This window comes from Epinephelus moara, chromosome 19 (assembly GCF_006386435.1).
Source record: "Epinephelus moara isolate mb chromosome 19, YSFRI_EMoa_1.0, whole genome shotgun sequence".
Taxonomy (NCBI): Eukaryota; Metazoa; Chordata; class Actinopteri; order Perciformes; family Serranidae; genus Epinephelus; species Epinephelus moara.
In genome coordinates, this window is record NC_065524.1 from 21,551,894 (window position 1) to 21,579,643 (window position 27,750).

Genomic DNA, 27,750 nt, shown 5'->3' on the forward strand with positions numbered 1-27,750 from the left:
CTAGATGGCACTGGGCTTGTGGTGCTCATAGTGCCAAAAAATACATTTAAAAAACTCAACATTGATGTCTCTTTCCAGAAATCATGACCTCGTTACTCAAGATAATCCACAAACGTTGCAGTTTCATGTTGAAGCTATTTCCTGTCTACCAATTTACACCTGTCAACCACATCACTACGCAAAAGGAAGTGTGCATCTACTGTTAGCTTACCTAGCATGACTGAGCTAGCCAACTTCACAGCTCAGCCAAGGAAGACACCATTAAAGGTCCAGTGTGTAGGATTTAGCAACATCTAGTGGTGAAGCTGTAGAACTAAAAATCTCCAATATGCCAAGCTTGGAGGACAACTACAGTGGCTGATGCAAGGACGCAAGAATGCAAATGGCCCTGTGAACAGTGCTTGATTTGTCCATTCTGGGCTACTGTAGAACAAAATGGCGGACTCTATGAAAGAGGACCCATTTTATCTGTAGATATAAATGGGCCATTCAAAAGTAACAAAAACTCGTCAATTCTCATTTTCAGGTGATTAAGAACTACTAAAAACATAGTTATGAATATACATAGGCTACCATTTCTGCCAGTAGATCCCCCTGAATCATATGCACTGGGCCTTTAAAGGGGCTCTATGCACAATTCAGAGCGTATGCATATGAATTGTGTGGACAACCACAGAGAAGGTCGGATTATTAAACACAGAGGTAGCGTGATTTCATTCTCTGCTCAGTATGCTTTTACTCCACTATATCTTTACATAGCAAATAGTGGTTTGCTGCTATATTAAGCTTCCTTCTGTGCAGTGATATGGTTGCCAGATGTGGTTTGGTTGAAAGAAAATACTTCCTACATGAAACTGCTCACAACACAGTCTGTGGATTATCTTGAGTAACCAGGTCATGATTTCTGGAAAGAGACATTGCTGTTGAGGTTTTTTTCTTGGGCCAAATGCCATCTAGATTCATTATATTAGAGAGAGTATATCTCTACGGCCAATATCTCCAACACTAGGCAACTCACACCAAAACAATCTAGATTGATAAATAGCACTACAGGTTAGAGAATAAAATGTAATTAGATTTTTTCTATGTATCATTAATTACACTAATAAAGGCAAAAAGCCCACAAAATAATCCTTTAAAAAGAGGAATAATTGAAGAGAAAATTTGAGAAAAGTTTGTCAGTTGTTTTAAAACATATTAGCTCTGCTTATTTTATATTTGGCAGTAATTTGATGCATGCTAATTATAATCTATGAACCAGGGAACAACAATAAAAACCCCAGCTGAGCCGTAGAAAATATCCAACATATAAACTGCTGTTCCATGACCTGAAAAAAACAGACTAATATTGTAATAAAAACAACAATCGTATCTCTAATGTGAGCTCAGAAATAGGCCAAAGAGCAAAGTAGCCACAGAACCATTTGACACGTGATCTTACCTATTAAAGTACTAAGAGGCTGCTTTTAAAATCACTTCCTCTCACTGCCTCTGAGCAGTTCAGGTGTGGGCAATGCATCGTAATATGATGTGATGTGAAGTCGGCTCTACGTGTTTCTGCACAGCCCAGAAGGCAGCAAAGCATGAAGGCAGACAGAAAGGTCTCAGATATGGAAAGCAGTTTGACCTTGTGCATACACATGTTGGAATATGTTTCGAAGGCACCAGGGTCGGGGGTCATTTCTATATCCGTTTCAACCATCATTTCATGACCGGTGCTGCTATTTCAGCTTGAAGTCTTGTTTGTTTTTTTATAGTTTCAAGAAAGTGATCTGTCTTTTACATCAATAAAGCAGTTTTCATTTCTTAAGAGTGTTTGTACTTGAGTGCCTTTAAATTGAGTAAACTGGAAAGGTGCTGGCCTCTGCTCAGCAGGACACTCTTGCTGAATCATGTTTGATGTTGTACGTTCACCTCAAAGTGTGTATTGGGGGGGGGGGCAGAGAGGCAGAAGCAAGAAAGAGCCTGAGCTGTACAGTACTGAGAATAAGAACAAAGGCACACAATGACACAGAGGAAGGAATAACAATGAGTGCCGAGCCGCAGTGTTGTGTGATTCTACCATGAACAAAGACTCAGAGTGTGGCACACGGATTGTGTGTGTGTATGTGTGTCTGCGCATTTATGTGCGGGTTTGGGATTATTATCAGAGCACGAGGAGCATGTACTGTATATATCATTTCACTAATTACTGTTCCGTGCTCTAATTACAATGCAGCAGGGACACATTCAGCTCTCAGATCCTAAAATCTCCATACGGCCTCCGTTGTCAATCACACACATGCGCAGACATCCAGAAAGAAAAGCTCGTTTCTTCTTCTCCCTGTCTTCCTTTTGAAAATCCGATCTGCTCCCCGTGCTCTCCGTACAGCTGTCACCCCCCTCTTTTTTCATCTTTTGTCAGCTATACCTCAGCTCATCCTTGCTAAATGTCTGGAAAGCAGCACCAAAAAACCGACAAAAAAGAGATAAGCTCATTTGAAATCCGAGTTTCTGTTAAAATGACATCATAAAAAGTTATTGTCCCTTAAAATGACAGTTATTTGGCTGATTTAGGAGACAGGCAGTGGAGCGAATCTGATATATGCTCACAACAGAGGAGGATTTAATCAAGATGTGAGGTAGATGTGCTGCATTTTTGAGGAATAACTGTAGCCTAAACAGCCAGTCTTCATTTTATCCTTATGAAGTTGTGCTGACCAGAGAAACTAGGCTACAGAAATTTGTCATAACCAAACCCTTGAAAGATCCTTATGCAAATGCAAATATTTCACTGCACAAACACTGGGAACGGCTCTGTATAACTCACTTTACATCCCTGTATTAATAGGTTTGAACAGGAAAAGGACAGAACAGAACCTCAAAATAATTTATTTGGTTTACTTTCACCTACTTTCACCCAAAGTGGCATTTTTCTTGGACTGGACTGAACAATGAGTTCCAGAAATACATGCCTTTTACAAAACCATTGCACAAAAATTTCTGTCATTTTTCATTAACTGCTAAATTGGCCTCATAATTTTGGAAGCATGAAGACATTCATTTGTATGCACATAACTTAGAAAAGTGCTAAGATGTGCATGTTGCCTGAAAGGCAACAATGTACCACAAAGGAATCTCAGTTTGCCGCCACGCTGCTGTTGTGCACAGAACTATAATAGCTACAAGTACAGAAGTCAGCATGATTTGTTTTTTTTATAAGTTAACCCAGATTTAGATGCTTCTTTATCTCCATTCAGTGTGTCTCATTGCAATATAATTCCACATCTGACTGATTAAGTGATAATTACAAAGCGCCAACATATCTAAAGATGATAATTATGTGAGGGAATAGTCTGCTGTGATCTCTGTGGGATGAACTAATGGTCACTGAACATCCAGATCAGCACCCAGGAGTCTGGAGCAAGGTGTTGATCCCGGCACTGTTAATATAGGAGTCTAACAGAATCACTGTTTGTCCGACCCCTCATCTCAGACCTATCTGGGTCTCCCCAAAACACCCACTGAGGAACCTCCTCACCATAATAAGCAAAAGTATCAATAAAAAAATGATAATAGTACAAGTAAAGATGCTGTGATTAAAACTCTACTTAAGTGCAACACATTTTCAGCAAAAAGTATCAAAAGTAAAAATGCTTGTTGTGAAGAGAGATGGGTCCTGTGACTGAGATATTATTAGATTGACTTGACTGTTGGTGCTGATGCAACAGTTTGTAAGCAGCATTTTTCTGTTGTAGCTGGTTGAGGTGGAGCTGATTTATCTACTTCATATATACTGTATGTAGATTGTTTACTCAGTAGTTGTAATGACTAATGCAGGCCAGCCTTTGGGCAGGGGAACAACATTTTCAAAAGTGGGCTCCTCATCATAGGTGTGGAGGATGGGGTGTTGGGGGGCAAAATCAGTATACATATCACTATAATATCACTTTAATTTATCATGTAAATACATATCTCTCTGAGACCCGGACTTTAGTTTGTTATGCATTTTTAATTTCTTCCAGCTATTTGGGATCAGTTGGACCCCATAAGTATAAAAAACTAAACATTGTCAACAATAATTAAGTCCCAGTGTCCTCACATGAGATGATAATAAAGTCCCGATGTCTTAAAATGAGTACTTCCCAATTAACACCATCTTAGCTTGTAACTGTTGCTAAAATTGGTCAAATTTGTCACCGTATTAAACTACAAATATTATTAATCATAAATAAACAAGTTTCAACCATAAAATGTGATCAGGTTTTGGACCTTGTTCACTTTTGTGTCGGGATCGGCTGCAGACTGATTTGGCAGAGATGGCTGCCATCTTGTTTTTACATGGATTAGCGTACTGTGATCTTATTACCACTAGATGGCACAAAGAAGTGTCCACGAATGACGACAATCAAATCAAATCAGGCTTTAATTGTCATCTCACCAAACATACAACAGTACTGCAGGTCAAATGAAACAGTGTTTGCGGGGGATCGTTCCAACACTAGATTAATAAATACTAATACCATAAAATAGACATCAATAAAATACAATAAAACCATTACTATCCAGCAAACCTAAAGTCCAGTATGACACTCACACATCACACATCAGCAATGACCACTTTTAGAAAAAGTGACAATTGGCATTTGGCATTTAAAGTGACCATGTGCAGTAGCCTATGTATGGAGAGTCCAGTTTAACTGTATAGCATCCTAACAGTCTGCGGGAGGAAGCTGTTAAGCAGTCTACTGGTCCTAGACTTGACGCTGCAGTAGCGTTTGCCTGATGGTAGCAGCTCAAAGTGCCTGTGGAGAGGGTGTGAATGATCCCTGATGATGCTCAGAACCCTGTTCCTGCATCGGCTCTGAAAACGTTCCTGGACAGAGGGTAGTGGCACTCCAGTGACCCTCTCCACTGTCCTCACTATCCTCTGCAGGGCCTTTTTGTCTGACAGCCAGGTCTGAGTTAAGTAGAATGAAGTGTGAGGTCCACTAAACCCAAATTGTGATGTCATCATATGAGGACACAGGATCTCAGGAGGATATAACTTTTATTGTCAGTGATGAGAGTCTGTAAGTTAAGTGTTGTACTTGATCCCATTTAAGGGTCAATGATAGACCTTTTCATGGGCCCTCCCTTGGCCTTGGGCCAGGGTCATCTGTACCCTTTGACCTCCCTTGACGGCAGGCCTGGACTAGTGGGATGGGAAAGAAGATTTTCAGAAGTTCTGCTACATGCATGTTCTTTCTTCTCCTTATTTCTTTCTTCTTTTTAAATCTAATTTGTCCTTTTTACCTTTTTACCTGTTTGAGCCTCAAACAGTGATGTAAAGGAAACCTACAGAAAGGTCAAGAGGGGCCATTACTTGGAGTAATGGTGGAACTAACTACTGTTTTGTTTAATGTGAAATACTAATTTAGTAACTGTAGCTGTCAAATAATTGTATAGGAGTGAAAAATATCTCCCACTGAAATGTGGTTAAGTAGAGTAAAGTAGCACAATACGGACATTCTCAGGAGAAACACGAGTGCCTCACAGTTTCCCCCACTGACCGTAACAGTGAAGAATGAGCACAAACCACAAAGCAAACCACTATTTTAGCTGCAGCTCTATAACTGCTGGATCATCACCTCACATCTACAGTCATAAGATTTATGGGGTGAATGAAAACTTAAGATAACCCATAAATAGGCACTAAAATGAGGTTTTTCTGTGCAATGAGCTTACTTTACACAACAAGGTGAGAAGCTCAGCGAATTGAGGATTACCTCAGAGTCAATCTGCTGCTGTCTCTGCACTGAGGGAGTCTGTTGTGGTTTCAGCACTTTATAAAGCTGCCCTACAGATGCCTCCGTTTGCGGTTGCACCAGACAGGAACTACAGAGTAGATCCAGGATACACAGAAAGGACTTTTTCTCCCATATGACCTCTGAATCGCTTTGCGTCACCCAGGAGGAGATGGAGGAAACTGATGGGGAAGAGAACATCTGGTGGATGTGGGGTAATCCCAGTCCAAATATTCAACTTCACATGTTGTCTTGGAGATAAAGGCCTTTCTGTGCATCCTGATGTACTCAGTGGTGCTTCATCATTTCTCTTCTTGCTTACCGACTGCAGTGTTTTAGTCAAGACCACCTTAACTGTGACCAAGTTCAGAGTGTATTGAGTTCGAGATTGGACCAAGACCAGACCAATGTGAGTCTCACACTGAGTAACACACTTGCAATAAAATGTGGCACTTGCAAACCATAGGCAGTCCTCGAACTGATCTGAACTGATCCACATTCCCATAAAAACACCCACAGAAAACAAATGAAAACTCCTCTTCATTCATGTCTTTTTATCGCCATACTGAATATATGTGTCTATGTATACATGCATCATGAGAAATGTCCTGATAAAACTATCAAAAGGCATTGCAGAGGTGACTTTTATGTGTGGGAATTTTCCTTTGATTTCTATGAGCAAACAAACACAAACACTAACAAGCTGAAATCAACTTAACCATCTTTATTCAACACTCCTTTTGCTTTGCACAGACAATTAAGTGATATCTCTGCAGTTGTGGTCTTGACCGGTCTTGTCTCAGTCTTTGTCTGAGACTGTGAGACGACCGAATGAAAATGCAGTCGATTTCAAGACCAAGACCTGCAAAAAGTGGTCTTAGGAGAGGTTTTGAGACCAAGACTGCTACAACACTGCCTGACCAGGCAGTAAGAAACCAGGTGGAAGGATGAAGTAACATTTATATTGCATGTACAGATTCTCCTTGTTAGAATAAATCAAAACAGCGTCTGACACTGAAGTGGACTGACAGTGGGTCCATTTAGTCTAATATATTCTTCTGTTATGGGGGGACACTGTCTGAGGGTTTGTACGGAAACACATTTCCACCAGAGTGGTGAAAAAATAAAGTTAAGTCATTAAAATGAGAAACTTTCTCAAAATAATGAAAAAGTATCTATAAATAATGACATAATGTCATTTCTCTTATTTTGAGATACTATTTTGAGAAAGCTTCTCATTATTCTCAGACACAGAGTCACTATTTTGAGATATTAAGTCTATATTTTGAGAGTAATAATTTCAAAATAAGTGAGTCATAATTTTGAGGAAATTTCTCATTGTTTTGTGACACTAGCTAATTGTTTGAGTAAGTATTAGTAGTTTAAGATAATATCTCATTGTTTCAAGAAAGTTTATCATTTTAATGACTTACAGGAGCTTTTTTCATCCCATTGGCAGACTGGGCTTCCATTGGTTTGGACATTTGCAGTGGGAATAAAAACCTGACAACTTTTCACCCATTGTCTCATATTTAGGATTTGTGATTTGGTAAACCTGGCAGAAAAGACAAGTTAGAAATGACAAGCGAGGATCAACCAGATTTGGCTGTTGAATGCAGAATGAATCTGCCGTTTTAACCTCACGATAAAATAGTCTGAATTTTGAAGTTTTCAGTGGGAATGTTTTCGCTATATATGACATGACAAGTATGAATCTTTTCTGCCTCAGTGAAGTGGTTTGCTTTCCCAAAAGAAAACCTTTTGTGCCATCTAGTGACCACAAGCTGAGTTACATGATGGCATCATCACTAGGCATGACCATCAGAGGGCAGCATTTGTTTCTAATACAACTAACACTGCCCCACTAGCTGTTACTAAGCAGTCCTCTGTCAGAGAATATTTGTGTGAGAAGCAGCTACAAATGCATGGTTCAGGAAAAGAAACGTGTAATGCTCTTATATTCATCATAAACTGCTAATGAGGTGCCCTTGAGCAAGGTACTTAACACCCAACTGGTCTGGTGGAACCGCTCAGTGGTTAACCACAGCAGACTGTGATGCAAGCTGCAGGTCCTGGGTGTAAATGTGTGCAAACTGTATGTATAAGACGTATGACAACAGCGGAAATGAGAATCTAAAAACAACAGACTAATGGATGCTTTACCTGTGCTGTTTCAGTAAAAATATACTGAAGCATTAATTTCTGAAAATGTTTTTTCTTTTATTTCAAATGGTCACAGTATACATATAAAACAAGACAAACGATACAAAGACTCACTTCTTTATTACCACAAACCTAAAAATGACACATCAAACAGTATTATCAAAAAGCTTCATCAAAGTTAGTGACTTACAGTCTGTCATAGGCAGAGTGGGTTTTCACACCGTGACTATGAACGATTTAACATGACATCATTACTTTTTCAAGTTCATCTTTCCGTGGACAGCGAGTGACATTTGTTGAGTTTGGCCTTGCAGCTGATATTCATTATTTTTGGTCTCTGGGCTGCGTCAACCATCTGACACTTGTTTTTAATAGCTACAAACCAGTGACTGGCAGAAGTTACTCTTACTGAGTCATCATATGTAAGTGTGTGCGACATGGACACGCATTCCTACATGCCATGACATCTAACATTGCTCCCATTGCACTCTTAAACATTTTTAGTGTTGCGTTGAGTACCACACCTACAACCAGGGACACAGTGGGTACAGCTGAAACGTCATGTATCTACATATCTGGCTTTTGTGGTACAGGAAGTAGATGTAATTATTGATAAGCACATCCGCAGTGCAGCTACACATTAAAACAGTGGTTCCCAACCTTTTCGGGACCCCTTTTCTCCTCTGATTAAGTGACATCATTTATTGCTAATCTATGGCTCAATGCATAAAAGCTGATAAATTGATGAACTGTCCAGTTAACGCAAATAGTAAACACAATATCTGCAGGAAGTCTGTAAAATGAGCTATCTAGATTCATTTTGGGCAGATTATTTCCTGTGAATATTGCATCAGAGATTAGATTTAGTGATATTTTTGGTAACTTCTCATACGATTCTTTTGTCCATATAGTTTTTTGTTCTGTTTTGCACAATCACACATACTTAATGGGCTTGTTTTTCTTCTCCCGGACCCTTGGCCATTGTTCTTTTAGCACTTTGGTTGTTTTAACTGTATACTTTTCTAATGCAGGATGATGCAGTTTAGCAGAGAGTGAAGTCTTTGTGAATAGAGCTTGTGTTTAGGGGTCTCATTTATAAAACATTGCGTAGGATCCATACTAAAAATGAACATACGGACAAAAGCCTGTCTCCAAAATGTTCAGAAGCACTGGTCAAATTTTCTTCCATCAAGTCTATTTTTATGGATCACAACTTCATGGCATACACTCCTTACAGGCCTTGTTTAGGGCATACACAATGTTTATAAATGAGACACCAGAACTTCGCTGTGCCCTTGTCCTGTGAGGTTTTTTCAGTTTATATCTTTAATAATAATAATCTGAACTTTAAATATGACAATTCAATTCCGTTTTCTTCACAGAAATGAATAAAATGCTAAGATATAGGCCTACTGTGTATCTTTTTAAAAAGTTTTCTTACAACCCTTAAAATCAAGAAGGCCTAACGACCCCCCCATCAAGCTTTGGCGACCCTTAATGGGGTTTGGGACCTCCAGGTTGGGAACCAGTGCATTATGATATCAGTGCTTTCAGCCTTATAGTTCAAATAAGGTCATGATGGCTTATTCGCAAAGTGATCACAACACTAACTCCAATCAATGATAAAACTACTTAAACACCACATCACTGTCCATGATATTCAGTGTGGATGGAGAACACGTAAGGCAGTTTTGAGAGGTAACCACAAGATACAGTCAGAGGTTTGGACTGCCTTCATTATTCAGGTGGAGATATGTGTGCGTAACAAGTTACAGTGCAGTGTCAGTATACAGCCATCTGATCAGTGCCATTAAAAGACCAGATATTATGGCATTATAAGAAACTATTCCATTCTTTCAACCTGCAATACAGCGTTACTTGTAAAGAAGAAGAAGTTAATTCAACCTGGCTCAAGTTTGTGAACACTGTACTCAGGAGAGACACGCAGGCTGTTCAGAATGAAGGAGTGCTGCGAGACTCACAGGCTGAAAGTTATTTTTGCATCTCAGAGTGTTTTGGTCAAGTCAGTGGAGTATTCTGTGGAGGTATCTCTCTGGGTTGTTCTCTCCTCCTCTCCTCAGTCCTGAGCTGGTCCTGACTGGTCTCTCAGAAGTCCCTGCAGGGCCCTGGCTCTCAGTTAGTACCACTGTGGCCCCTGTACCTCTTCCTGTTGTCCCTATGGAAGTGTGTCGGCGAGGCTCTGGACTGCTGTGTGCTCCTGCCTCGGGATCACTGTCATCACCTGGATCCTTTCCCTGGCTGCTTGGCGAGCTTTCCCCGATCCTGAACAATATGCATAGTGTTGTTGAAAACAAAATGGATGCCAAAAAGTCACCATGATTAATGGTGTGAATGTATATGAAATCATATCACAGTTTTTCTACCTGAGGTGATTGAAGGCTCGTAGCCAGTGTGAGCCCAGCGCCTCTCTCCCGTTAGCCCTCAGCCCTCTCCTGTGACTTCGGGCCCTCAGTCCTATCAAGGCCTGAGCCAGTTCTGCCTCATCTCTGTGACCCCAAACCAGCTGGGCCCTCTGCTCCGCATCCTGATCCCCCGCTGCCCTGAACAGTCTCTGGAGCTGCCACAGATTGACGTTGCTGAAAATGTTTGCCGAGCCAGCCTTCCGGCTCCTCCTCTCAGCCAGCCGCCACAGCGAGGAAGGGCCCGCCACCATGGAGGAAGGAGGGGAGGCGGGTCCGGTATCCATCCGGAGAAACACTGGAGAAGGTGGCATAAACTGGCTCTAATCTGTGGAGGAGTCAGTGAGAGTTTCCACTCATTAGGATGTGATGCATGGTGAGAGATGCTTTAAAGATACAGTGTGTAGGATTTTGTGGTATTTGGCAGTGATGTTGCAGAACTGAAACTTCTTCTGTGTGCCAAGCATGTAGGAGAACTACGGCGACCAGTGCAAAAATGCAAACGGCCTATCTAGAGTCAGTGTTTGATTTGTCCGTTCTGGGCTACTGTAGAACAACATGGCGGACTCCATGGAAGAGGTCAGAATGTAGATATAAACGGCTCATTTCGGGGTAACAAAAACACAATGATTCTTATTTTTAGGTGATAATAAACTAACAGATGCATAGTTACGAATACAATGTACAATTTCTGGCAACAGATGCCCCTTAATCCAACACACTGAACCTTTAAACAAAACAACAGTGTATATGACGTACGTGAGCACTGACTGCGTCACAACACCTATACAAAGCTGTCACAACTGAAACCAGTCAGCTGTGCGTCTTCTGCTCTGATTCTTTAATCCTACTTTAGAAAGTGAGTGACGAGCGGCGCTTCAAAGAGCCTTAAACTGCAGATGGCAACTTTATCTCTCTTTACTCACATATGGTTTTAAGTGGGACACTGACAGACAGTGTTAGCTGAGTGCCCAAGACTGCATGTAGGTCAGCCGCCTTTCCACTGAAAGGACTTTCTGTCAGCTTGACAAAATAATCTGGAGTAAAAGGTCCTCTTGCACTATCAACAGCAGATTATGGAGTTTACGCAAAAGAAAATTCTTCTGATGAAGATTAATTTGTCCATCTTACTATTTACTACATCAGGAATGAAGTTTCACACTCTCTCTTACTTTCCTCAATACATATTTACCATTTAGTGCAGCATATCTCATGTTTTGTCAGCATAAGTATATTTCTGGAATAAAAAGGAAAACAATACACTACATCACAAACAATTAAAGAGCAAACATTTATATTTTCCTGTGAATAACTCCAGTACTAAACTTATTAAACAGTAAGTGGGTTATTTGAGGACATGCATGTGATATTACCCCCTATACTATAATCATTAATGGGATGCAGATCTTTAAAGACAAACACTTGCACTTTCAAAGGCTCTTTATTTGCATAGGACATAGGTTACATCTACCAAGCGTCACAGGCCTCTACATTCTCCCCTCCCCCTGGTGTCTTTACAGTCTACTGACTGTTTGCACAACAAACACACTGGTGCGCATTTGCAAAACTATGAATAGCCTACCAACACTCTCTGAAAAGAAGGAAGTATGAAATTATCTTTAAAACATTCGCGGTGCCAGTATAGAAGATGAAATAGGATGCAGTGGCTGAATAACTTACAGTACTGCCTGTGCTGGCTTTCATTACGCTGTGCGTAAAAGGCAGTAAACAGGAGTCCCGTGAGAGTCATGAGATAATAAAAAAAACTTCTGCTCACCCAAAGATGAACTGATAGATCCAGTGCGCTTTGCTCTTAAAGCATCTCCCTCTGCATCCCCGTTCCTCTTCAGTAAAAGCTCCTACAATGGCTGAAGTGCAGCAGAACTGTATGTTTGTCCAGCTTCACCTGCAGCCAATTTCTGTCCTTGAGTCGACCATCCATCACACATCAATGTCGTCAACCGACCAATGAGGGGGGAGAGATACTCTGAGCCCTCCTGTCGGGGCTGGGAAACGGCTTTAAGTCGACCAATCGCGGGGAAGGGTGAGGAGGGGGGGGAAGGGTGGCGGGTGGCGGACCCCGCCTCCTGGCCACGTAGAGTGTGTGTGCTGAAATCCATTGACGTCAATGAGCCCGGCTGGCACGAGAAGTGTCTGTCAATTATGCGCGAGGGAAGTAACATGTGAGCAGCATCCTGCGCAGAAACACGCAAACAGTATGACGCATGGGCTTCTTAATAGCGCTGCTCCTTTGTTATGGTATACTTCCAGTATAATAAAAAACATTATATTATATTGTATTATTATGTCCAGGCTATTTAACTGATGCAATATATTTGTTGCTTGCCTCAGTTAAATAAACAAAACAATGCTTAGATGTTGGCGTATGGTAGCAAATCTCTGACTGCTGTCTTTGCGCACATCACCACTTCGTCATATTTAACTGACACACGCATGTTTCTCTCCTATTTTTTAAAAGACAGAAGGAAAAAGGTCACACACTCCACGGGAAACCGCACCACAGGGACATACATGAGCAGATGAGCGGACATGGATGACTCCAGCAGTCCAGCAGAGGAGGAGCAGGCTTTGAATTACAGGCCGCCCCCTCTCCATCACCCAGCCCCCCAACACAGACGCTACATTCAACGGAGGAAACGGAAAAGACGAAACATACAAGTAGGTTTTTCATTTCAAAACCCCGGGGCTGTGGAAAGAACAGAGAGTTCCTTTTTTTATCCCTAAACTTGTCCACTTTTGGCTTCATTGTCAGACCACAAACCCGGCCTTCCACCCCGTTATTTCCACTTTTCGCCCATCTTTTCCCCAGCTGTTTGCAGCTGGCAGAAAGCACCCGCCCTGTTCGGGAAAAAGGGACCGAGAGTGACCGGAGGAGGAGAGAGATGCCACCCCAACCTCCCCAGCCGCAGGTGAGGAAGAATATCCTTAAGTTCCTCGAGAGTTTTTTGGGAATCATCCGGATCCTGCAGATTGTGTTCGGGGCCGGGCTGTGGGTCACCATCGCCGCAAACAAATACGAAGGATCCATCCACTTCGTCCTGTTCGTGGCGGTCCTCTTCTGGCTCCTCACCCTCGCCCTGTTCTTCCTCACCCTGCTGGAAAAGCAGGACCTGGTCCCGCTGCTGGGAGGGGAGCGCTGGTTGTCCACCAACCTGGCGCACGACGTGGCCGCCACCGCGCTCTACCTGCCGGTCATAGGGATCATGATCTACAAGACCAAACGCAACTCGTACTGCAACCTGGAGCAGTATGAGCACCCCTGTATGTACAAGGTCTACCTGACGGCCGCCGTGTTCGCCTGCCTGTGCTGCCTGGCTTACCTCCTGTCCCTTATTTATGGAGCGTGCAGGAAGTGTCGGGGAGAAAAGACAGTCATCTGATGGGACTGAAGGGGGGGCGATGGCGACAGGGAGGGGGGCATGGGGTCCACAGCAAGATGAGGAATAGTTAACTTCACTGTAATTTAACTCAACAGCTACTCTAATCACAGGTTTGTCTCTTGTCTCCCCACACCAAACTTTCCACTTTGGTGGTGAGGCAGAATCATCCAAACATCACTCTGTGGCCTTATAATCAGTGTTTTGAAGGGTTACTGACATGAAAATATCCAAGCAGCTCCTGGTACAGAGGCCTAGCTACCCAGGGTGGGAGTCTGATTGGAAATTAGGAAGTTTAAAGCATTGCATCCATTTATGAAGACACAAATGACATGTGTTTGCCTCCTAGTATTAGTTAAGTTTGTCTTCCACTAATTCCCTCATTAAGAATCATTATAATATTCCTCTTATAGTGTGGTAGCAGTATATTCAGCGATAAGTTTACAGTACAATGGCCTTAACATTCATTTTGTAGATTTGGTACTGACTAACAGTCCATCCAAAACCTCTAAAATGATTACTACAGTTGTTTTTACAAGGGATTCTTTTCATTACCTTTTTTTAAAGTATATATTTTTATGTGTGTATGTGTTTTTGTATGACAGCTAACTATACTGAACAGTTACTGAAGTGTAACGGACTAAAAAAAAAACACTCCTTTTGACCAGCTCTGTTTTTGTTAATCAGTGCCTTCTGTCAGAATGCTGTACACTCAACCAGGTTGTGACAATGACAACCCAACAATATGGATGTGATTGGTGCTACATGTGTATGCTGAACGTAACAAAAAAAAAAAAAAAAAAATCCTTGAGTGTTCATTATGTAAAGCCAAAGAATAAAGAGCAGTAAGTGAGAGCCGGTGAGATGTTTCTTTGGTTATGATCATGTTTCAGGACATTTAAATGAAACGTAAAATGCTTTGTTAATTTTGTTTGAGTGCTTTGAGTTAAATTTAGAGAAAGAGCCGTGTTGCATGTGCAAATTGTGCTTTTGGTGGCTTTTTCCAAATGAAACACAGATTTAGAGGGTCTAGTGACGGAAGCCCTCAGGAACTTCCTGTTGGGAGATAAAAGCCTTGGCCAATCAGCAGGGATCATTTATGTGCTATGCCACATGACCACATGAAAGACTTAGACTTATCTGTGTCTCAAACAGACAATGAGTGAGTAGCTCACACACACACACACACACACACACACACACACACTGACAATGTGCATGCATGTGCTATGATAGACAGAGTGTGTGTGTGTGTTGCATGAGAGTTATCCTACTTTTGGAAACAGCGAGTGCATGTTGTGTGTGTGAGTGTGTGTAATAATCTGGGAAGAGGCTTGTTCTTACCGGAACAGTCTGTTGGGGTTCTGGAGGTGGGCTGACGCTCAGCCAATGAAAATGAAGCCAAGCAGCGGAAGATGATTCAATGTCTCGTCTATTCCAGTCGGCATGCAGTTCTCAAAAACATGCTGCAGACAAGTTGATTAAACAGCACCCTAAGCCACACTATGACAGCTCTGTTTGGTTGCAGTTATGCAGTCAAAGTACCATTTTACTCTGTGTGGACAGTTGTGCAGTTCTCTGACAAATCTGTGTTCAAACTTTGCACACTTGTTGCTGGCATGGGGCGTGTGTACAATGAAAAAAGGCTGCAGATTACTCACACATAAACACACACTTTCCCTTTTTGGGCATTTCTCCTCTTGCATGCTTCCAACTGTATGCAATGAGTTATTCTTGGAGAGGAGCGTAAGAGATCAAATGTTGCATTGTCAAAGCTCCAGATTCACAATCAAGATCCAAACAAAGGCAACAAAAAATGCAGAGATAAGAACATGAAATTAGTACAATCATGAGAAAAAGAGATGACAAATATCTTTTGCTTGCTTGATGAGAATCTCTGCTGTTACTTGATTCATCGACGACTTATTTAGTGCCTACATTTCAGAGGCAAAGCGACCTTTAAAAGCAAGGGCGATGGTTTCATTTCAACAGGGACACATGAAATGGATGGAGGGTTGCCAGTCCTCAACCTGAACATGCACTAATTTGTGCCTTTTTTGCATCAAGTTTAAAATAATGAGAGGGACGTGTCTCCTGCGTCCCCCCTGAAATCTACACCTTTGCTGAAAAGTGAACATATAAAGACAGCGACAGATCAAACTACAACCAGGGAAACTGTAAAATCCTTTGCCACATTAGAACTTAACTTGGGTATTGTGTTTAGTTTGTACTCCCAAGACCAACTGTTAAGTATATGATCCTCTAGGTTAGCCGCCTTTTTGTGCAGTGATGACAGGACAAATACAGTGTGTGTGTGTGCGAGTGTGTGTGTGTGTTGAGAGCAAGGTGACATCTGTGGTCAAAGTTAAGGAGTGGAAGGGTTAATGTTAACCAGCTGCAGGATATAAATCTAGCACTTCTAAAGGAGGAAGGGAGTCGCCCCCCTCGCCTCAAACTCCCATCCACCGTCTCCCCCTCTGAGATTTCCACAGAAGTGTCGTCCTGTCCACGTGTCGGGTGCCTGTGGAAACACACTGCTGTGTATACAACCAAATGGAGACAATACACAACAGCCCAGTGTGCTCCATAAACAAAGCACTGAATCCAGGGTTCAATTCGATATTGAAAGTAACCATGGTGAATCATTTGAGTTTTGGATGACTCACAACTATAGCGTATGCTGACAATTAAGGCCAGAAAAGGATTCTCCACATTTACCCTGAAAGTCTCTTTGAACTTACCACATTAACAGGCGCTGTATTATTACACAGCCCACAGTTTATAGACGTCAATCGTGTTCAGATTTGTCAGTTTAGTGTATGAGCCCATTTTGAATTTAATCCTCAGCCATCACATCCAAGTCCAAACAAGAAACCCATGTAATCACAGGTAATAGCATGAATTTGGACTATGTTACCTTCTGACATTATTACAAGGGTGTGGGCGCCACAAGGGTGAGGTTGCTGTATTTTTTTCCAGCTCCATAGACAGTAAAGAAAACGTCAGGACGTATAGAGCCAGCCACTTCTCTGCAGTGCCAACTGTGTGATATTTTTTTTGGCTACTCAACCAAAGAGACATTTCCTGTACGCGCATTCCCACCCGTCTGCAAGCGACCAAGCGTCCAATAGTCATCATAACCCCTCCAAATGGTTCCTCTGGCCCTCCCTGAAAGCACAGCATCACGCACACTGTTGCCATGGACTAATGTCAGTTCACTGAAAAACTGATACAGAGTTTGCTGCCAGAAAATCTAAAAGCTAGTTCTTAAGTCCAAATGGATAACAATGACTGTGACTCATGGGTGCAAATAAATCACTGGCGAGATTATCGAAGAGAAATGGCAGGAATGTTTTCTGTCCTTCTTTCGAAAGACTCCAAAAAACTTTAATTCAAAGTGCATCTTTTTCTTGCTTCTCGCCTCCCAGCATAGTGGTGTACCAGCTCAGTCGCCAGAGGAAGATGTTTGCATTGTATCTTTTTGCAAACCATTATGTTACATTTGTACATTTCATATCAACATTTTTTAAGTGAGGAAGTATATGAGTTGATTTTGGAGGAGGAGTCCTAACCTATACAGGCCATACCTCTGCCAAGCTGCTGACCACTGCTCAAACACAACAACAACAGTTTAGTGAGTCATTGCTGTGTTTCCAGCAGCTTTTAAGGTACAAAATGTTGGTGTTTTGTAGCATCCCATCTGTGTTCTTTCTAGCAGGGATAGTGCCACAAAATGCATTTGTTTTTTACAGAAACTTTACCGCGTTTCCTGCTGTGACTGTGCTCCCAAACCACGTATTTAATCCAAGATAGGATCTTTTCCTTGCCATAACCTAGCGGTTTTTGTGCCTAAACCTCACCACACATTAACCACAGTGTTGTTGAAATGTAAAGGTTTAACATGTCCGCTACAACATAACATGCAAATGTAACATAACTGTGGTTTGCAAAGACGTACAATGCCAAAAAAATTTCTGGCGGCTGGTTTGGGCATACAGGGCACAATGTGAGGTGCAGAAAAGCTTCAGTGGAAGACAACACGTCTTATTCAGATTTTTTTTTCCAGGCCAAATGATTGCAATCTAAAATAAAAAAGTAAACATCTTGTGATAAACACTACTTTGTTGCTTTAAGATTCATTGTTATTTTAAGAAGAACTGATCTGATTCTGTCATAACAACACACACATAACACACTACATATTCACTAAGCAAAAAAGGTTCCTGATCTTAAAGGGTAGCTTAATCTTTTATCAAGATCTGTTCCCTAAAGTGGTCCCAATGTAAGTGACGAGAGACAAAATCCACAGTTCTGCAAAAATGCTTTCTTAAATTCAACCAAAGCCATTTAAGGCTTCACACTCTATGTTAGTCAAATAAGTAGGTGCTTTCCAAAGAAAAGGGCTTTTTGTACAAAACTTCCTCTTTTTGTTACCAGAACTCAGCAGTGAATCATTTTCTGGAGATACTCAAGTTAATTTTACACCAAAAACATTTAGAACATATGCGCTTGGTCTGAGTAACTGCTGAAACTTCGAAATGATCTCTTCATAGTCAGATTGGACACAAGGAAGTACTTATAACTGACCAAAAACCCTTTCAATGCATATATGGTAAAGTCAGTATTATTTCAACACAGACTTGAAAAATTACCTGGCTACCCATTAAATATTTCTGGATTTTGTGTATGTTCAGTATTATTCAGCTGTCAATTTTAATGTCTAAAAATTCCCACAAAGAAGGACTATAACCAGCCCTTTGTACTGTGCACAGTCCTGACTTTCTAACAGACCAGAGCCTGGTGTTACACAGTGTTCACTGAACCAGGTACATTTGGCTGGTTTAAACCCACTCAGCAGATCTCCAGGCTCTTTCTTACCCACCCAAATTCTGGGTGGGTAATTCCCAGTGGATGTGCTCTATCCTATCCGAGCATGTCTACCTTTTTTTTTTCCTGCTGACAGTACTCGTCTCCTGTCTCACATGTACGCACATGAAACATGAAAACACAGACGCATGCACACAGCAGCGCCCTGTTAACCACACTTTCATCAGATACTGCTGAGATGCACATTCCACTGCAGAGGAGAGGGAGAGATGGGAAAACAGATGGAGACAGACAGGACAAGTGAATAAGCAGAAAAAAAAGAAGCAAGTAGCGATTTGCAAATATGCCTTACGTAAAGATCTAAGAAGCAATCTGAGATTGACATTTCCTGTCTGTGTCAGGCATGAATGGGCACAGTGTTCCAGCCGTGCAGGCCTTGTAGTTTGCTTCCAGCACTCGCCCGTTTATAGTTTCCTAACATGGTGACTGGGATTACTGATTCCACATCTGTTGCAGCAGCTTTTGCCCACACAATGCTTCTGAATGGGCACAGTGTTCATATGCTGCGTGTGTGAGAGCAATGGCAGCTAGTGGTGGGAAATGATGATAGCTATTTATAGAGCCTTGAAAATACCACAGCTTCCATCACTCTGCCAGTCGTCGGCCAAGATGTTGAGAGTGTTTAACAGAGTGAAAGGGTCGGAGAAACTTAGAGAGAGACATTAACTAACTAATCCTTAGGCACTGATTCATGCAGACTTAGCAACACCTCTGTCATTAATCACCTGTAAGTTTTACCTCAATAAAACATAGTGTTAAAGAGTGATGATTAATTTTCCCATGAGTACTATCTAAGGTGAGACTCTCCCAAGAAGGAAAACTCTTTGCGAACATTGCATCTCTAGAGCAGTTTAAGCAGACACACACTGGGAAGTAAAACAAACATTCCTTCCAAGCGTGGATCATGGAGTTCCTGATAATAGCTCACATGGCTTAGAACTGCTTCCTAGCACTACTTTTCCCACAGATTTCACACACAGAAGCCCCAGTTCTCTCTGTTGCATCATACTGCTGTTGGGGGAAAAAGCAGGGCGTTTAAAACTTCACTGAGCAGTTTAGGTCCAAGATACTGATCAGATCTCCTGACCCAGAATGAACCTTGCTAACTCTGGATTATTGGTTGTTCCCAGAATCAAGACTAAACATGAAGATGCCTGTAGCTGCTATGCTGATCGAAAGAAGAACTAATTGCAAGAAGACTTGAAGAAGACAATGTTGACTACAAGCTAAAGACCAACTGTTTACCATTGCATTTAATTGATTTGTCATTTTTGTCACTTTTATAGTTTTTACTCTATGTGCTATGTGTGTGTGTTTCTTGCTTTCACCTGTGTAAGCTATAAAACAATTAGGGTTGCCTTTTGGTGTAAAATGTGCTATATAAATACATTTTACTTGCCTAAAAAACATATTTTTTAAAACCATATGCACTCAGTTTATTCTGGTCAGTAATATGGAAATGTGTCTAAGACCCTGATATTTTAAAAAATAATAACAGATGTTTGCATTATTTGATATCTTGGTGTTCTTACGCTGCAATGTCAAAATTCTGCATAGAAGTCCAGTAGCAACACCCAAATTAGATCAAAATAACAACGTCCAATTTCATATAGAAGAATGTAGTACAACTAAAAAACATGAAATCACTATATATTCAAAGTCTAGCTAATTATTGCGCAACTGTCGAGGCATAAAATGTCACTGTGATCAAATCTGACTGCTCAAGACTATAAACAATGATTTCATCTACCCACTAGGAGGTGTTATAGGGCTTCACAAAGCATGAATTTCCAACTTGGCTTATAAAGTTCTAAGTTTATTTATCCTGGTGCCCCCTGAACACGTCCCCTGACAGTAGACATGTAATTCTTTGAACTTTACTATCCTTCACAAGCTTGTAGAAAAGACAGGAATGTCACATTTAAGTTAAGTGGTTTTAATAAATAACAACTATAAGGTGCTCTTCTAATAGCTTGATGCAGCTTAATCACAGTTTGCTACAGTAAACAAAAGAGTGCAGTGAAGTCCTCTCACTTGACCTGTATGATCAAGATCAGCTGTTCAAAACCAAAGCTGCATCTTTTAGACAGCAGCCAAACAGTGGAAATCCACAAGCTGAATTACTGCAAACACACAACAGAGGCCAAAACCGTCTGTTTTAGCCACAGCGTATGAGTAGCCACTATAAGGCCATTATGTCAGATGAAGGCAGCAGCACAAATTATAAGTTAGTGTTAAATAAAAGTATGTAGCAGTTCATATTCTGCACAGTGTTATAATGCTATGCCACGTAATAGAACGGCTACTGTGCAATGGCTTGAAAAGAATTTGGTAATGTGTCAATAGAAGTGAGATAATTAATCTCAGACATGGTGAGAAGCCAAACACTAAAGTGATTTAATGTCAGCTTGCAACATCAGAATGACTGGAGTTCACGCAGAGGCCAACTGAGACATTTTTTGCGATTCATTTAACCTTAAGAGGCACTAATGTGGTTGATTAACTGTGTGTTTTCTCAATTTTCCTGCAACTATCCTTGTTAATTAGCTGATTTATCTCAGTCTAGTTTAGTTTAAGCGTGGAGGTAATAAAGTTTCGTTGAACAGTCAAGAAAAGGCTAGTGTTAGACTTGAGTCAAGTTAGTTTTGTCAAACCAGTCTTTCCACTGTCAAGAATGAAGTTTAATGCCTGACAAAAAAACATAACTGGGTTCTTAAGTCCCTAAAACCCCCTTTAAATTACATCTGAGTGACTACAGCATCGACTGAGAATGTCCCCATGTAACTCTTCTACCCTCTCCTGGAGTTCAGTCTGGTTTATCATATAATATTCGTTATATTTGTTGAGTTGTCCTCTCACAAATGCATGTGACTGCCATCCTGCCCTGAAGTTAAGAATTATTCCTTTCACAGTCTGGGTGAGGAAAATGGATCTGTGTTTGGCCGAGGGGGGGGGGACAGAGTAAAATGCTGACATCATGCTGACAACATCACCAGACAAAAACAACAACAACAACTGGAAAACTCCACCGTCATGGTAAAAACGTACAACTTTTACGAGACGTTTTGGGATAGAGAATGTCTTCTTCTATTAGACATGTTCTGAGTGTCCAGCAGATTATAATAATAGTACTGCACATGTGCAAATATACTGTGCATGCACAATCACAAATCTTATTTTTATAAACTGGTCAAAGGTTTTGTTTGCCAATATGCAATGTAAATGCAGTACTTAATACTCCAATAAAACGTCCTCCATACTGGCTCAAAATGCATCCATACATCTGAGAGTTGTTCTTTCCTTTCAGCACTGATATCTGCTCATTAAACTGCATCTTTAGTGCTCTGTAATATTTTATCTATTGTATGTGGGGCCCATGTGAGTAGGAAATAGGCTGAAGAATGCACCCTATAAAGGACTGTCTGTGGGTTCCATATTGGCCCCATGCCCACTGCCCACATGGGTGGGTTTACCCAAGTGGTCCACACATGGGTTATGCTCGCGCTACTTGGCTACCAAGTAGGTATGGGCCCAAAATGTTCATCTTATCTGGGGCCCACTTGGGTAAACCCACCCACATGGGGGCCAATATGGAACCTGTGAACAATCCCATACAGGGCCTATTTTTCAGCCTATTTACTACCCACATGGGCCCCACATGCAAATGTTGGCTTGGTCCCATTTCACATATCAGTATCTTATTCCTAATATGCTGTTTCTCCTCAAATCTGTTTTTAGTACCTCTCAAAACATACATACCATGACTGTTGCACTGGTGACACGATGCTGTGGGCAGTTATTGGGCAGAAGTAACTTCAACAGCTTTATTTTGTCATATGGATTACTGGATTACTGATTACTGTCTCCTCAGTTGCTCTTCCCAAGGTTTCCACCGTTTTTTTTTTACCCGTTAAAGGGATAAGTTTTCCTTATCCGCTGTGAGGGTCCAAGGACACAGGGATGTTTTATGCTGTAACGCCCTGTGAGGCAAAGTGTGATTTGTGATATTGGGCTTTAGAAATAAAATTTAATTGAACTGAGCTGTAGTAAGATGTTTTACTGACCAAGTTCACCACCTACAGATGAAAAGGAGGAAAAGCAACAATTGGTTCAGCAGTCCATAAGCCCTCTTGCTTAAAATGGCCCTTTCTGCATACTTTTGTCTACTTAAATGTATAACTATGTCCATGTACCTTCTTGTGAAATAGAGAACAGGCTGAGTTCTGCTGTCAGCTGCTTTTTTTTTTTTGCTTTAATGTGGGTTTTTGCAACTAAGTTAAGCATTTAAATTACATTTTAAATTGTAACATCATTTTGATAATGTAAACAGGAGGTTATAATCACATTAAATGTTATAATATACATAATAAATGGATAAATGTGGGGTTAAGAGAGAAACACAATGAAAGTCAATAAGGTACAATGTACAGTATGAAGGTCAGGGAACAGAACGCCCACCGCTGTGATTGGTCGAGAGATAACAGAGGGGGATTTTAGCGGGATCTCATTGGATGTGGAAACCCGGAAGTAGGCGAGTAACCAATCCACGGGATAAGAGCACGGATAAAAGTCCTCACCGGTTCGGCAGCCAACGAGTGGACCCGTCCTCTTTTCTGGAGTGGAGAGTATAACATCTTCTGCATCATTTTAAAAAGATTTACCGTAATAGACTAACTTTTATTTAGGTTTATTATCATAAATCATGGCTGTGTACAAGTTAGTGCTGATTCGTCACGGAGAGAGCAACTGGAACCAGGAGAATCGGTTCTGCGGCTGGTTCGATGCAGATCTGAGCGAAACCGGAGAAAAGGAGGCGAAGAGAGGTGGACAGGCCCTGAAAGGTGAGGACGAACTGATTCAATTTGATCCTATCATCCACTGTAATTGTCTCTGAAATACCTTAGGGTCAATGCACGGATACTATTACATAATGTCCCCTGCATCAGACTCTCGACCGCGCCCCCTTCCCATATGTGGTAGATGTGCAAACGTGCAGAAATGATGCATTCATGTGGCTGCTCTGGTACTGTGTTATTACAGGGCCACAGAGCAGGACAGTTTCTACAGAATTTATCATTTAATTGAATTATTATTAATCATGTTATTCTCTTTGACCCAAGAACAACCTGTTGAAAAGTGGAAAATCCACTGTAAAGCAAAGCAGTTTGCATCTTTGGGTCATGTAGTTTGCTCTTTATCAGCTGGAGAACAAGAAGAAATCACAATAGAGACGCATAGGCCCATACACTGAGAGCAGCCTCAATGAATCAGACTGCAGTGAAGCTAGAGCTGCAACCATTAGCTGATTAATCACTTGCTCAACTGAAAGACCAATCAGCAATTATTTAAACATCTAGCAATGGTTTCAGTCATTTCAAGGAAAAATACCAAACATTCTCTGGTTCCAGCTTCTCAGATTTGATAATTAGCTTTTTTCCTCTGTCATTTTTGACAGTAAATTGAATATCTTTAGTTGTGTAGACTGTAACAACCAATGATAATGAAAACAGTATTTAGTTGCAGCCCTTAATGCAGCCGTGTTACACCTTGTAGTTATGCTTGGGACTCAGTGGCTTCTCTCTTATTGTTTCCTTTCTAAGTTATGTGTCATGCAACAAGTGCAGACTTGTTACTGCCAGAAGGCATTGCGGGGGAATTTACTCACTAAACAAAGCTGAGTGAAGCCGTCACAGTATCCAAGTGGAATATGCAGTCTAAATGCATTAAACTCCAGTGTCTCTCTCTCTCTCTCTCTGAAACTTACAGATGCAGGCTTTCAGTTTGACATTTGCTACACCTCTGTGCTGAAGCGAGCCATCAGGACACTGTGGCTAGCCCTGGACAGCATTGACCAGATGTGGGTGCCGGTGCATCGGACCTGGCGGCTCAATGAGCGTCACTACGGAGGCCTGACGGGGCTAAACAAGGCAGAGACTGCCGCCAAGCACGGAGAGGCTCAGGTGAAGATCTGGAGGCGCTCGTTTGACATCCCACCTCCCCCCATGGGCCCAGACCATGACTACTACAGCATCATCAGCAAGGTAAGATATGATATCTAAAGCTATGTTTGCCTGTGAGGAAAGCGATGGTTCTGTACATATTGATCAACCGTCGACACACAGGCATAACAAAGACGAGGCATGACTATAACTTATCTCTGCAGTCAGGCCCCATAATCAGCTGTGTCACCATGAATGAGAGAAATCAGCAAAAACAAGTGGAGTGTTTAGAGTGAAAATAGTGGGTTTAAGGTCTTTTTGTCCACAGCACAGTCAGCTAGAATGTCCAAATATTTTACACGTACAACAGTGTAAATGAAATCTGACAGCCGCACCACACACTATTTGGGAGCACATGCTCTCATGTTGTTGCCCAATAGTATGCCCAAGGTGAGTTAATATATGACAAGCAGAAATGAGGTCTGCCTGGTTCAAGTTCAAAGTTCAGTCAAGGTGGATCAGAGGCCTGTGTAGACAGAGGTAGTCAGATGTTAAGATGTAGTAACTCAAAGCTGGCAGATCAGTCAAAACTAAGTGGATAAGTGATCATCAGTATGTTCATTATGTTATAAGAAGTGTCATTAAGGGAGCAGATTCTTTCATGCCTGCAAATGACTCACTTACTCTTACTGAATGCATTTAGGCCCTTTCTCTATTCTGCTCTATTTTGTCCTTTATGTATTAAGATTGTCCTCCCTGCAGGATCGTCGCTATGCAGATCTGACCGAGGACCAGCTTCCTTCCTGTGAGAGCCTTAAGGACACCATCGCACGGGCGCTGCCCTACTGGAATGAGGAGATAGCCCCTCAGATCAAACGGGGAAAGAGGGTGCTCATCGCTGCTCATGGAAACAGTCTGAGGGGGATCGTTAAGCACCTGGAGGGTGGGTGGCGCTATAGAGTTTATATGCAGAACTAGGGAGTACTTCTCAGCACAGATATAGCCAATGATTCTGCCATGGTTTGTCAATTTTTTTTTCAGTTTTCATAGTTCATCTCAGCTGACAATACAATGCCTTTTGCCTAACTGTTTTGTATTTTACTAAGTAATTAGATTTTTAAGTTAAGGGCTGTTCACACTTCTTAAATGTTGATTGAATTTATGTAAAGACCAGTATATACTTCTTTTGCACTTGTATAACCACTTAATATTGTGACATAATGAGAGTTTTACTCTGTCCAGATATACATTTATACTTCTTAAATACTTAAGAAGTGAATGCATCCAGTATATAACCACAAACCGTTATGGTGATCCAGTGTTTACACTGAATAGCAACATCCTGCAAATTCACTTCCCTCTGTACATAACTGATCTGTATGTATGTGCTGCCACCTGTAGGAATGTCCGATGAAGCCATCATGGAGCTGAACCTGCCAACAGGCATCCCCATCCTCTACGAGCTCGACAAGAACCTGAAGCCCGTGAAGCCGATGCAGTTCCTGGGAGATGAGGAGACTGTACGCAAAGCCATGGCGGCCGTGGCCGCTCAAGGAAAAGCCAAGAAGTAAAGACGGAGAAAAGCCGGCTCTGTGTATGACAGAGTGGGTTGTCCCTAACACCTGACCTCAGATTAGTGTTTTTCCTAAATCCTAATTTATTTTGGATTGTAATACATGAAGAGTACACTGCAGATTGTTGTCAAAGGCAACCTCACTCTACTTGCACACTGCAGGGATAGTAGATGGTGAAAGATTGGGATATATTAGGGCCAGGGGAGCCATAGCTCTCAAGAGATTGTAAAGAATTTTGCTAAAATGGTCCATTAATATGACAACCTCTGAGAATGTAGCACTGAAATGAAATTAATAGCATTGCTGATAAAGACAGTTTCTTATCTGTTTACTTGAATATTTAAGTAGTAGCCCTTTTAATGATTAAAACATTGCCATCAAAACACACAACATAGTTTGAGAAAGACAAGAGTCTAATGCTGTGGTGCCCAAGGCTGGGATGTTGAATGTCAGAGCTGATGAGAGTTTTGATGCTACACACACACACACACACACACACACACACACACACATATATATATATATATATATATATATATATAAGGTTGACAACACAATTAAGACAAACAGAGGAGAATAAGCATCTGTTTGCCCATGTGTATACTGTATGTTTCTTTGAGATACTGTTTTACAAATGCACTTATGGTCTTAAGAAAGTTATGGTCTGATTATACTGACTTCATCATTACCTGCCTGGGACAACAGTATTATTTATCAGATGACTTAGGCAGTGGGATATTGTAGTCTATTGTAATGTAATTTAAAAAATACTTAATTTTATTTACGCTCTATGGCAATTTTTAGAGTTTGTGTGAGACTTTTTTTTTAACATGAAAGGGACCACTGCTAAGGATAGACAGAATATTTTCTATCTCACTTTTCAAAGCATTTAATTGATGCATTCCACTGATGAAGGGATGCAATTCTGCAGTCTCTTGAGAGCAGGATGGGACAGTTAGGACCTCAGTCCTTTTCTCTTACTTTAAGTAGTATTTGTGTCGTGTCCTAGTATGTTGTTTGTGCAGTGTCTGACCATTTGTATTTTTCTCTGTGTGTTTCATCAAGTTTAGTCCAATTTTAATGGTGCCTAACACTGCAGTATTGCACTGTCTAAGTGATAAACCCATTATTTTGATTAAAGCCAGCCAGCTTCACAGTACTTTAACCGAAGATACGGTCTAAATTTTCTCTGTTTGACTGCCATAAGTCTGTCTCTGCCTCTTGGTGTCATAGCATTTACGTGCCTCCACCTCCTCTTCCTACCGTAAATGCCTAGGCTGGCCTCACTGCCTAATGAGGAAGCAGTGGTGGTTTTAAGAAAACAGTCTGCTAAGATTTGGTTTGAAATGTCCCATTGTGTCTTACAGTACTGCCATTTTTCTTTGTTAAATGTAAATCCCTCTGTGCTGATTAAATGTACCCCGAACCTCTGATGGTAATAAATGTACACATCTAATGCTGTTGTGTCTGCTTGTCCTATTTTACATAAATATATATATATATTTCCACGTAGTATAGTAGAGTTACATGCTAACCTCAGGTTAGCTGGTCAGTTCATTTTTAATATGAAAATACAAGTATTGGTTGCCAAACTCACTTATATC

At 41.2% G+C, this 27,750-nt stretch overlaps 3 protein-coding genes across 4 annotated transcripts; 2 read left to right on the forward strand and 1 right to left on the reverse strand.

Moving 5' to 3' along the window:
* Window positions 1-7,964: 7,964 nt before the first annotated feature.
* LOC126406981 (arginine vasopressin-induced protein 1-like) lies at window positions 7,965-12,385 on the reverse strand. 2 transcript variants are annotated; one of them, XM_050071610.1, is made up of 4 exons: window positions 12,126-12,385; window positions 11,541-11,585; window positions 10,313-10,676; window positions 7,965-10,211 (listed from the first exon to the last, which is right to left on the reverse strand). In XM_050071610.1, the coding sequence occupies exons 3-4, from the start codon at window positions 10,660-10,662 to the stop codon at window positions 9,953-9,955; spliced, it is 609 nt and encodes a 202-aa protein (XP_049927567.1). In that variant the 5' UTR covers window positions 10,663-10,676; window positions 11,541-11,585; window positions 12,126-12,385; the 3' UTR covers window positions 7,965-9,952. The 2 variants fall into 2 exon arrangements, with proteins under 2 accessions (XP_049927567.1, XP_049927566.1); XM_050071609.1 differs by lacking the exon at window positions 11,541-11,585 and having other exon boundaries at window positions 12,126-12,358.
* Window positions 12,386-12,930: 545 nt separating this feature from the next.
* marveld1 (MARVEL domain containing 1) lies at window positions 12,931-14,601 on the forward strand. Its single transcript, XM_050071611.1, has one exon. It carries the CDS (start codon window positions 13,252-13,254, stop codon window positions 13,747-13,749), a length of 498 nt encoding a protein of 165 aa, XP_049927568.1. The 5' UTR covers window positions 12,931-13,251; the 3' UTR covers window positions 13,750-14,601.
* Window positions 14,602-23,207: 8,606 nt separating this feature from the next.
* Window positions 23,208-27,602, forward strand: LOC126406980 (phosphoglycerate mutase 1-like). The gene is made up of 4 exons (XM_050071608.1): window positions 23,208-23,474; window positions 24,400-24,674; window positions 25,335-25,515; window positions 25,974-27,602. Exons 1-4 carry the CDS (start codon window positions 23,336-23,338, stop codon window positions 26,141-26,143), a joined length of 765 nt encoding a protein of 254 aa, XP_049927565.1. The 5' UTR covers window positions 23,208-23,335; the 3' UTR covers window positions 26,144-27,602.
* The last annotated feature ends 148 nt before the right edge of the window (window positions 27,603-27,750 follow it).